The 12144-nt window shown below is 44.7% G+C and overlaps 1 protein-coding gene across 12 annotated transcripts in view; it reads right to left on the bottom strand.

Annotated features, from left to right (window-relative positions):
- Positions 1 to 433: 433 nt before the first annotated feature.
- SLC8A3 (solute carrier family 8 member A3) overlaps positions 434 to 12144 on the bottom strand; it is a 146632-nt gene continuing 134921 nt past the window's right edge. For 6 of the 12 annotated variants that reach the window (XM_074393062.1, XM_074393060.1, XM_010335221.3 and 3 more), the window contains 5 exons: positions 11937 to 11954; positions 8118 to 8242; positions 7132 to 7231; positions 5167 to 5442; positions 434 to 2771 (listed from right to left, as the gene is read on the bottom strand). In XM_074393062.1, coding sequence (XP_074249163.1) covers positions 2395 to 2771; positions 5167 to 5442; positions 7132 to 7231; positions 8118 to 8242; positions 11937 to 11954 — 896 coding nt within the window. In that variant the 3' untranslated portion in view covers positions 434 to 2394. The remainder of the gene's footprint in view (positions 2772 to 5166; positions 5443 to 7131; positions 7232 to 8117; positions 8243 to 11936; positions 11955 to 12144) is intronic. The other 6 variants (XM_074393066.1, XM_039469413.2, XM_074393068.1 and 3 more) reach the window with 4 other exon arrangements.

Genomic DNA, 12144 nt, shown 5'->3' with positions numbered 1-12144 from the left:
TTGAGGTCAGGAACTATGTCTTGTTCTTTGTATCATCAGAGTGTCATTCAGTATATTAAATACGATCCTAAATTGTTTGTTGAATGAGTAATGAGTAAATTAATAAGTGAAGAGATGTCTGTTAGTAGCAGGTACAGGGCACTGTTTTCCTAGCTGGAGTCTTGTACTGCCATGCCTTTCTGATACAGAAACTTCCTTCCTCCATAATTACCACAGCTCTTCCTACTACTTACATCTTCTAACTTTGAAAAGTCCAGATTTTGACAAGCGGCATTTCCCTGAAGCACTTTTGCTTAAAATACACTGGGTCTGACACATTGGCCCCTGAGTGTGAGAGGAGATGACACCTTCACCTGAGTCACGTCTCCGCAGAAAAACCCAGGGTGGCTCCCTGGACCTTTCACTGAAGAAACACAGGGAGAAGCAAGCTGTATGTAGAGAGATATAAGTATAGCTTTTATTATTTTTTTTTGAACCAGCCCAACGTTTCCACTGGCAACTGTCAACATAGCTTATGACATGAGCACTGTTTCTTTTTTAGTCATTTTTTTCTTAAAAAAATGTGTTTAAAATTAAACAGGTGTTTTTTAATTTCTCCCCCCACCCCTTAGAAAATGTATTTATGTCAATGCAGAAAGCCTAAAGATCCGTGGGCAGTTTCGTGATGATGTCTTTTGTCCGTTTGTGTGTGTGTGTGTGTGTGTGTGTGTGTGTGTATGTGTGTGTGTGTGTGTATGTGTGTGTGTGTATGTGTGTGTGTGTGTGTGTATGTGTGTGTGTGTGTGTGTATGTGTGTGTGTGTATGTGTGTGTGTGTTTGTGTGTGTGTATGTGTGTGTATGTGTGTGTGTGTGTATGTGTGTATGTGTGTGTGTGTGTGTGTATGTGTGTGTGTGTGTATGTGTGTGTGTATGTGTGTGTGTGTGTGTGTGTGTGTGTGTGTGTGTGTGTGTAAAGCCAGGTCCTTCCCACATTTGTTGGGAAAAGGTCTGTAGGTCACGGTGATCTCTTTTCTAAAAGTCCAGGCTCCATGGGATTATAACAACTAAGATTCCTCTTACTGGAACAAGAACTACCCCACAGGCTGGCAAAAGAGCTTCATGAAGTTTAAAAACAAGCAGGTACATGGAAGAAATCGAGGAATTCCGGTTCCTATCTTGTAAAAGTGCTTTCATCTGTGACCTGAGGGACCAGGAGAGGTGAAGGGAGCCCCTTGTTCTCTTATAAACCTCTAAGTGTTTCCACCACTTCAAGAAATATAGTCAGCCCTTTTTGTACAGAGCATTAGGAAGGGAGAGAGTGGTGAAGCTGACCTTTCTCGGGACGTTGACATTTACAATATAAACTTTTACTTAAAGATCTCACTGGTTGGATATCTCCTCTCCTGCCTCAGGTGCAAAGCCAAAGATACTCAAGAAGGCCTGTATCCCTTTTGTTCTTCCACAAGCCCTTAGTCATCACACACCATTCCTGTTTTCGTCCCTCTCTCCCACTTGGTGGGTCTTCCTGCAAAAGGATATACAAGTGGACATTGACATAAAGACACACAGAACTGGAAAGGCTTGGGCAGAGAGGGACAATTGTTTGTGTATTTGACTTGATTCAACATAAGTATAAAAAGCTCCTCCTGCTCCAATAGAAGCTCCTGTAAGGTCTTTAGTACCCTGCATGGGTGAGCAAGTTTATTTCTACCCCAACGCCATCACGCCTCCCAAGAACTCAGAGAAAACAGGGAGATAAGGAACTGGGTCTTGATGGAGCCGAGAGGTGGCGGGAAAGCATGTGTCTGAAAATTCATGTTTCTCTCTGTTGGCTCAGACCTGGAATTCCTTCATGGCACCGTTCTCACTCACTTCAGAAAGAAAAGACAAAACAAAACAATAAGCAAATCCTGATGGCAAAATGAAAGCAACCACAATAATGATTACAATGAAAAAAGAACCCCACCCCAGCCACATGAATGTGACTCATTTTCCCGTTTCGTCAGCTAAGTGAGATAATAGGACTTATGGAATTGGACAGACAGGAGAAATCCTGCCTCCAAAGAAACAAGAGGCAAAGGAATAATCAGAAGGTGGAACAGAACGAGGTGAAAGGCTCTGACCTTTGCTTCGGGTCAGGGATACGAGGGGGAGATGGGGTGGAGGTGGATTTGTTGCTGTTGTTTGTTTGTATTTAATTAAATACTGTGTAAAGTGGGTGATTCCTCCATTGTTTGATTAAGACTTTGCCCTTTCAGTTCATTGCCAGGGCCTAAGTTGGGTGAAGTTCTTGGGGCTCGGGTCCTGATGCTGCCTCTCCAGGGCTGCGCAGCCCAGAGAGGTCACTGGTGGGGAAGTGCCCTTCTCTTAAGAGAAGTTCTGGGCCTGCCCTGCCGGAGGCTCTGTCCTGCAGCTCAGAACCCCTTGATGTAGCAATAGGCCTCTAGTGTGGCAAAGAGTATGTAGAGGAGCCACAGGCTCACAAAGAGCCACGTTGTGGCAAGCTTGCAGCCACGGGGGCCACCGAGCTCCCCGCCCAGGTGCGGCCGTCGTCGGTACAAGAGCACGCTGATGCAGACAAATGCAAAGATGGTGAAGAGGGTGACAGAGAAGGCCAGCGTGCCGGCCGACACGTGGAACTCCTGTCCCTGCAGAGCCCAGTAGATGGCGGCCACAGACCAGGCCAGGCCGATGCCCAGGAAGACATTAACGGCGTTGCTGCCCGTCACGTTGCCAATGGAGGCGTCTGCATATACGTCCTGGAGGGCGGCAGCTTTGCTGGCGAACGTATCTGGAAAAGGACAGAGACACATGGGAGCCGGCAGGAGGCTGAGGTGTGCAGGGCCTGTCTTCCCAGTATTCCAAAAAGCAGCTTGAGCTGGTGGGCCGAGCCCAGGAAGGAGAGGCAAGGGCTCAGGGTCTACTCTGAGCTCTGCCACAAGACAGCTGTTTGGCCCTGGGTAGGTCACATCCCTGGGCTGGGCTTCCCATTCCTCATCTGCAGTGATCTGAAAGATTCTGAAGGGCTTTTCCAGTTCTGATATTTACTGGGCGGGCTTCTTGTTCTCCTTTGAGTGCTTTTTACTGAAAAAGTAAAAGGGAAGTTTGCCATCCCACAACATCTCCCCAGGGAACCCTGACACCCTGAGAAGCTGCTTGGAGTAGACGCGTGATTGTAACTGTCATGTGGGGCCTTTACTCATGAAGCACCAAGAGTTACTGAGCAATGCCTACTAACTCAGCACTGGGCGAGGTGATGGAGTTTGGGAACATAGGACGTGTTGGGGAACCATGATGAGGACATTCAGGATGAGCTGTGGACTCAAGGAAGACGTGGCTCTGTCTCTGTGGTTTATATGTGTCTCACAGGGCCTTGCAGGGTGCTTGACTTTAGATCTTGGCAGAGATTGTAGGCACAAGGACTGTCAGCGACATCTAGCCCAATCCTTTTATTTTACAGGTAAGAAAAATAAAGGTCAAGGAATTTACCCAAGGTCACAGAGCATGTTAGCAAGAGACTTGACCCTAAAGCCCTCATGTAAGGACCCTTTCCATACCATCAACTATATCGGATGAGCTTTACCCAAGGCCACTAAATCAGATCAGCGGATCAGGATAACCTTCTTAAAGCCTCAAATGCTGTTAGCTTTGTCTAGACCAATTGTAAGGACTTGGAGGTGCCTAAAGGTGTCTGCCTGGTTTGCCCAACTGTTGCCTTTTTTTTTTTTTTTTTTTGGATCTCCCAGATAAAATATCTCTTCCGTTTCTTGCCTATGGCCTTGGTTTGTTTTTGTTCTTCTGATCCTCTGATACTTCTTCTTTCCATACCACCTCTATGCTTTCCCCTGTATTTCCTCCCTCCCCTCTAATCGTTCAGGTTCCCCAAAGCCTGGAGAACAGAGATCACACAGCATCTCATCCACAGGCTTTCCTGGGATCATCCATCTAATTTCCAACCTCCTGATGCATTTCCACAATAGCTAAATCTCTTGCATCACTAATGGACAAATAATCCCACTGGCCTGTGCTGGGGTTTTGGAAAGAGGTTTTCCTAGAGTGTGATGTAGATTTAGCTACTCTCCTGAAGGATATGTTTGGTTGGTACAAAAAGGATTTCCCTTGGTCCAGCAAGCAGAATCCTGTCCGATGAGATTCAGCCTAACCTTCCTGCAGGAGGGTGCCCTCTGTTTCTTTCTGGGGCAATTGAGATGCCAGCTCCCTGGCAGACTTTCGTAGTTCAGAAGCCCCGAAGCCCCTAACTGAATTAAGTAAGGAACCTGGGCTAGAGAGGTCCCTTTCTACCTGCCAACTCTAACATTCAGGCCCAGCTTCTGTCCTTACGTAGTACCTTTTCTTTTTCTTCATAGGATTTATCCAGATAACTTTAATTATATTAGTTGAGTATTGTCTCCTTCACTAGATTATAAACTCCACTTGGAGAAGGAGGCATGTGTATCTTGCCTTTCATTGTAGTCCCGGAAACCAGCACAACACTGTAACAGGCATAATAGGGGCTCAGTAAACATTTGTTCAATGAATGAAGGAATGTCTGCTCCTATTTGTCTCTGAGTGTTGCTAAGAAAAAGAGAGTATGTAATTCATCCTATAAAAAGATAAAAGCTGTGGAGCTGGCTTTGCCTGTTCTGCTAGGAGACACTTTGTACTCACAGTGTCCTTCCAAGCAGAGGAGGCCAAGAATGTATGTGGGCATTTCTCCTTTGATATCTTTGAGCTGGCTAATCTTCAGCTTCCCAGAGATGACCAGAGGTAAATAGAAGGAGGACAATATCTACATTATTTTAATTGCACTGTTTGTGGCCTATGCACATAATGCGGAGGTTAAGAAATTGGACCGCTTACTTGGGCATGTGGCTAAGCCTCATTTTCTTTGTCTGTGAAGTGGGGTTAATAACTTTATTTAATAGGGCTTTGGGGAACATTACAGGGAAAAAAATGTGTAAATTCCTGAACACACGTGGTGCCTGTCATGTTGAAAGTGCTCAGGAAATATTAGCTGTATCACTAACATCATTTTTCATCTCTTTGATTGACTTTTGTGCACTTCAAGGGCAGGAGCTCTGCTAAGTTCAGATCTGAGATAGAGTGGAAGACAATGAGCTGGAGTGCAAGGGTCATTTGAACCACGTAATATCCTCTTTGCAGATTCAAGCTCCTCTCACTCTCACCTGGTACAGAGGTGCCAAATGCCACGAAAACAACAGCTGTGACCGAATCCTTGAGCCCAATGGTGCAGCCGAAGTGCGAGGCCAGGTCCCCAATGATGGCGGTGAGCATCCCAATGATGAGGATGGAGACGGCGAAGCAGGCCCAGCCGTGGCAGTACTCTGTGGGGGGCACACAGGCAAACAGCACCTTCCAGAAGACCGTCAGGAAGTGCATGACATAGTCAAAGCAGGAGGGCAGCCTCTCCTCCCCTGATTCATCCTCATCCTCATCCCCTGCTGGAGGCCAGATAAACAGGCAAAAGAAAGGGTAGTAAGGTCAGATTCTTTCATGAGATTCATTCATGAGAAAGTCAAGCCCAACCCACACCACAGGCATCATCTGCTCGAAGGGGACTCCAGCTATCTTCTGGGCAGCTGGTGGGGGCCAGGGCCGGGGTGCCAGAAAACAACTGGGAAACAATTTGGGCTGCCTCCCTGGTCAGTGGAATACAGGGCACCAAGGTAGAGTTGGAGAGAGAAGGTCAGGGAATAAGGAAGAGAAGAAAGCAGGTGATTAAGAGGGACAAGACAGTGGAGCAGAAAGAAAGGAGGATTCACAGGCTGCATTTGGTTGTCTAGGCAAAGAAAAGTGAAATCAGCTCAGCACGGCCACTCTTCACCGGATGCCGGCAGGGCTCCTCGCAAATTTTCTGACCTGACTGCTGCAATAATCATTGTGGTTCTGGTCATTATCTGTCCCCTGAGGGATGACTGTCATTCCAGATCATGAGAATATACTGCAAAGCCAGTGCCATCCTCCGAATACCTCATGGGGCAGAGCAGTGATGGGCCTTGATTGTCCTTGCCAGGAAATGTGAGCAGAGTTGCCCACTCAGCAGCCCTGGAGGGGAGGGTGTACTGAGGCATGCCTGTGCCTTGCCAAGGGCAACCGCTGTCATGTTTTGGCGTAACCAGTAGAAGCTGGGTTCCAAAAGAGAAGAAGTCAGAACACTTGGGTTCTCATTCCGGCTTTGCCATGAAGAAATTCTGTGAGCTGGGGTCAATCATGTATTGTTTCTGAACCTCAAGTGCCTCCTTTGTAAAAGAAGCGGGGTAGATGATGTGGCCTACATTCTGCTTATTGTCTCAAGGGGCACAGTCAGGTCATCACAGGGGGAGCTAGAAAGATCTAAAGCAGGCGATGAGAAAAGTGGGGCAGCAGCAGCAGCAAACCTCTCTTCCTGCTGTCCTTTTGCTCTGGCTCTGGGGCCTTGGGGATATGACCCTGGGGGTTGCTATGACAACAAAGCCTCTCAAAAAAAGACAAGGCCAGTAGTGCTCAGCAGTGCAAGAAGACCTCGGTGATGCTGAGAGGTGACAGTAACGGTGATTGGGAGACCCTTTCCATCCCTGTTCCAACACGTCTGCAGGCTGCTGGGACTCCTGGCTGTGCTGGGGGCTGCTACTGAGGGGGCCCGTCAGTAAATGCAGAGGGAGTGGTTTGGAATCATCCAGGTGTTTTGTCAGAGAGTCGATGTAAAACGTTTTATAAACTCCTAACTCCCGCATCTCTAAATCAGAATTGTCCCACATTTTACAGAAGAGAGGGATCAAACAAATGAAAGAATGGCGGAAATCAGAATTTACTGAGTTTGTATTTTATACAAGACTCTGTAGCTTTCTACCTTTCTGAGAAAGGTAGCAATAGTTCCCCTTTGGAATGAGGACATTGAGTTCAGAGAGGGTATGTTGTTCCAGTTCATACAGCAGAACAAGGATTTGAAATTAGAGATAGCCATGCTTTTTCAGTTACTGCATGATTCTTTTCCACATGGCCCAGTGAATCAGTAGGCACCTAGTACTAGAGCTGGGAAGACTGAACACATAGGCCTTCCCAGAGTCTGGTGGGCTGTTAATGTGGCTTTACGCTTCCTTCTCAGAGGCTGTCTGCTTCTCCCAGCAAGGCCAGCCTGAGATGCTTCTCACCTGCACTGACGGTGATGGCCTCCATGAACTGGTCCCTCCAGGAATGGGTCCCCACAACCAAGGCCAGGTTTGTCTTCTTGATCAGTTTGTCCACCGTAGTCTGTTAGGAAGAGAAAAACTTGGAATCATGAGGTTAGAATGCTCAGAACCAATGAGGAGTCTGGTTCTTCAAAGGAATGAAAGATGCCCTGCCATCAGGGTGTTCTGATAGTTCTGCATGGAATGGCCTTGGGCGATTCTCTTTTGAAGCAATCCTTCTATTTCCCTTTGTTTTTTGTTGTAATCTTTTTGTTTTGTTTTGTTTTGTTTTGTTTTGAGACGGAGTCTCACTCTGTCACCCAGGCTGGAGTGCAATCATGGCTTATTGCAGCCTCAACCTCCTGGGCTCAAGCCATCCTCCAACTTCAGCCTCCTGAGTATCTGGGATCACATACACGTACAGCCACACCCAGATAGTTTTTATTTTGTTTTATTTTTTTGTAGAGATGGGGGTCTCCTTATGTTGCTCAGGCTGATCTCAAACCCCTGGGCACAAGTGATCCTCCCACCTTAGCCTCCCAAAGTGTTGAGATTACAGGTGTGAGCCACCCATTGCCTGACCTGGTTGTGACTTTTGAAATTGGCTATTTAGAGTAATACAATAGAGAGTAAGGATAATGATGTTAATATATCTTGCCCTATAGTAGTGAGTTTTAATATTTTTGCTTTAAAATGCAGTTAAACAATAGTAATAATACATCTCGGGCCTTTCTAGCCCATTTATTTCACATTCTATGTTATGTTTCCACACAATATTCCTAACATGCAAATGGCCAGCCTATTTGTTTCATGTTACAAATGGGGAAACTGAGACCTGGGGTGGGTAAGTGATTTGTTCAATTTCAGGTTCACATATTCACTAGTGAAGGTGGAAAAAAAAAAAACAGGTCTCCTGCCTCCCACTTTAATTCATTTATTATTCAATTAGACCACACTGATTGCCTGACCTTGAACTCATAGGACTCTTCGATGATGACCTCTAGTTTGGAGTGTTCACCCAATACTGGCTTTCCCATCTCTGCTACCCTCTTGGCCTCCTCTTCCTCCATAGTCAGCTTCCTGTCTGTCACCTCTGCAACAAAACAAAATCAGACTCATTTTAACACCTTTTCCATTTCCTGGAAGGATACAGATCAGAGTATTAGGCATGGGCAGTGGGTACAAAGCTAATAACTCTTGGAAATGGGGAGTTCTTATATTTTTTTAGTGCCTCTTTTTATGAAGTACTAAACACTTTATAACCAGACCATGAGACTGTGCCTTGCAGGCTGGGATAAGAATTGCTCTTTCTGTTTTATACCTGGGTGGACGACCTGACCCAAAAGTTTCCTGAGAAGTAGCATCAAGTGAAGTTCTCAAGACATTCAGTGAGATGTTGGGGAACTGGGAAGAAAGGCCAGATTTTTTTATCACAAGCTATTTTCAACTGTTGGCCGGTTTGTTCAACCACTTCCTATAAGAGTTCTTGAAGGTGCAGAAGGACATTTATTCAAAGGAAATGTCTACTGGTTTCACAGCATCTTGACTCATTTACCAATGGTCCCTTCTCATGGTGAACAGTTAAGGCATTTTTTTTTTCCACTTTGGTTGGTGAGTCCATTTTAAGACCACTTCTCCATGAAGACGTATTTTCTGTATTAGAGTGAAATAGAGATGGAATCTTTTTATTTCCCTTTGATTAGAAAATTGCTCTTGGCAGCTTGTTTTATTCAGAGCTCATTTAAACATCTTCCCATCCAAGTCCACATTCTCACATGCAATTAATTCTTTTATTCGGCTCCTTAATTGCTTTCATTCCACACAGTAAACCTCCCAGGGGAATCCTGAAGTCCTTGAATAATCTCAAGGACAAAATGGGTCAGAGGCCGAGAAGGTCTTTTTCTCTCTCTAGCTGGGGAATTTGTGAAGCAAGGGGAGGGTTGAGACTCCAGCTCTCAAGTTTGCAAGGAAAGAAATTCACTGGAAACACTATAAGCCAAGGGTGTAAGTTACCAAGCAGGAAGCCTTATATTTTATGTAAGAATTTTCTTAGTTGGCCTGCATGAAGATGGTATGAGAGAGTGTGGAGACTTCCTGAGCTCACTGTTTTACTCAGTGTTTCTGGCACCAAGCACAGAAGGCAATCCCAAAATGTTTGGGAGCTGTCTGCGGTGCTGTCCTGCCTCTAGTGTTGGTGGCCACTTTTGGAAACAACGTTTTCTCAAGGATCCATGTATTTCTGAGTATTTCCAAGTCAGCAGACATCCTCTAGCAGCCTGACTTCATTTTGTCTATTGAATTTGAGTCTCTGATTCGTTAATTCTGAAGGTAAATCTGGTTGAATCTAGGGTTCTGGCTATGGGGCCAGCAACCTTCGAAGCCAGACTGCAAGCTACTCTGGGAAAGAGCCCTTAGAAAAAGACACACAATTCCATGCTCTTTTCCTTTACTTGCAGGTTTAAGCACCATAGCACAATGCCTATCTTAGCAGTGACAGTATTATTCCACTGTTCCTCCCAATTGCCTCATGTCATACTTTACACATGACACAATAACCTTATATCAATATAACGAGCTCTCCAGTGACATATAGATGTACATGTCTAACCCCTTATCTAGCTATCAGTCTAGCACTTTATCCATCTGGCAGGATATTGATCTACCCACTGACCTGTCCACCCCTGTGGTGACAGTCAGTTTTTCCATCTAGCTTTCTGCAAAAATTCCTTTGACAAACAACCAATCTTCTATCTTTGGATCTCCCACAGTCCCACAGAGGCACTCTGTATATATCTGTTAATTGATTGAGTCACACACCTTTAACTTAATTCTAGTTTCTACTTTCTTGGCTTGGCAGTAATTCCTGCCTTTTCTATTTTTTGTCATGATCATTCCTTTAAATTCAAATTTTGTTAATTTCTTAAGAGAATTACAAGTCTCTAATTTAAAGGACCATAGCGATTCTGATCATTTGTTTATGTGACTCCTCAGAATTTCAAGTAAAGAGAGTAAAAGGCAGGTGATCTAGATATTCAGACTGACTAAATAAACTCTCAGTTCTAGGGAAAGGAAGAGAGGTTGGGAGAGGAGGGATAGAATATGAATAGAATGAAAAATGGAACACATATTGGAAGGACAAAGAGCTTTCCAGGCCAGACACGAATGGGAGGTTGTGAGTGCTCTGAAGAGTGATGCAGCTAGTGCTCTTCCTCCAAGGCCCCCGAGCTTGGTGGGATAGCTCTGGATAAACATATTCGCTCTCTGTCTTTCACCACCAGGCGCTTTAATCATGTTTGCCTGTCCACCTAGGAAAATTAAAACCAGGATTTGAGATTTCCAGTGGATTGAAAGGCTAATCAAGGGCTCCTAAATTAAAGGCTTACAGATTAAAAGAGCTAGGAAAAGACACATTTCCTTTCCCTCATTTTAGCGTCTATTGATATTTGCAAATATGTTAAAAGTATAAGGCAATTTAAATTAAATCACAGTCTTTGTTATGTATATATGTGCGGGGGGTGGGTGGAGAAAAGAGCTGGAACAAAGAAGCCTTACATACCTTCACAGGCAAGAGGATGAGGGCAGTGGAGAAGAAAGACCCAATGCTATGAAATCAATACCCTGGGAGAAGAGTGAAGAACAGAGGGTTGGGGGTAGCCCTTATCTTGTTGGTATAAAAAAGAAGCAAAAGGCCAAGGAAGCTGGAGTAACTGTTTTTTCCACGAAAGAAAAATGTAGGAGTTACCTACAGTTGTTGTTGTTGTTGTTTAAGGCTCCCAGAAGGCAAATGTCCTTACTATGTACAGCACCCCTTCCTGAACCCAGGATGTAGTCTGTAGGTGACTTTGAATACCAGTGAACTCTGTAAGATGTTTTGCCTCTTAAGTGACCTTAACATTTTTTTCTGTGTTCAAAGAACTGATGAAATGTAAGATGTTCTTTTAACGTATATTGAAACTGTCTTGTAGAGGCCACTCTGCTTGCACAGAGTTATAATATTGCTAGATATGCTAAAAATGCTTTCATATCTGCTCATGAAGTTGGATGTTGTTTATGATTGGTTTCCACTCATGCAAGCATACTCTCAAAGTAGGCGTGTGCCCTCTACAGCATCTAGATTCTGCATGAGAATCTCTCCAAAATAAATTCTCTAAAATTTCTATTTCCAGCCAGATCACTGCCCCCACCTCCATACTAATTCATCTTGTTCATGGCACATAGGACTTTAAGGGTCAATGACAAATGAACTAAAGTTCTACAGTGTAAGTCTCAGCTGTGATGAGATGGAAGATCTCCAAAACTGGGAAAAGTCCAGATTCTTTAAAAATTACTTTTTCTATTCTCACAGCAGGTTTGGTTATTTTTCCCTGGATCCCTTGGGATTAAAGTATTTTCTTTCAAATCCTATCACAATTATAATAGGAGATTCCAGCTCTGACTCTCAAGGTCTCTTCCCCTACAACATGAGCTGGCAGATGAATTAAGACTCAGGAGAAGTCTATGATCCACCATCTTCTTGGTAAGCTTAACTTATCTTCCTGGTCCCAGAGAGGATCAGCTATGCTTTTACTTAGAGCCACAGAGAAGTGATGCTCAAGGAATTGCCTTCCTCACAATTGCTTCCTCATAATTGCTTCATGTGGGGAAATAAATTTCCCAGTCCTTGAGAACTTGTCAGGCTAACTCGAGTCTGCAGTTCTTATTCAATAAATCAAAGGACATTGGCCTTAAACCAAATAATGGCACTGGGAAGAAGTGAAAAGAATAGAGGGGAACAAGACACCTCTTACCTGGAGATAACAGGAGCGCTGTTTGCAAATGGATACCAGACAAGTGGAAGAAAGAAAAGGAAAGAGCATTAAGGTCCCATCTCGAAAGTATCCCCAGGTCTTGTGGTTGCTGGTAGCATAAGGAAAGCAGTGGGCTTAGTAGATGAGAGCTCAGCAGCCACATGCAAAAAGCAGCCTTTGGAGCATGCACAGAGCAGCAGCAAGAGGT

This window comes from Saimiri boliviensis, chromosome 2 (assembly GCF_048565385.1).
Source record: "Saimiri boliviensis isolate mSaiBol1 chromosome 2, mSaiBol1.pri, whole genome shotgun sequence".
NCBI lineage: Eukaryota > Metazoa > Chordata > Mammalia > Primates > Cebidae > Saimiri > Saimiri boliviensis.
Note: the sequence above shows the minus strand (reverse complement) of the source record. Positions and strands in the feature narration are given on the sequence as shown.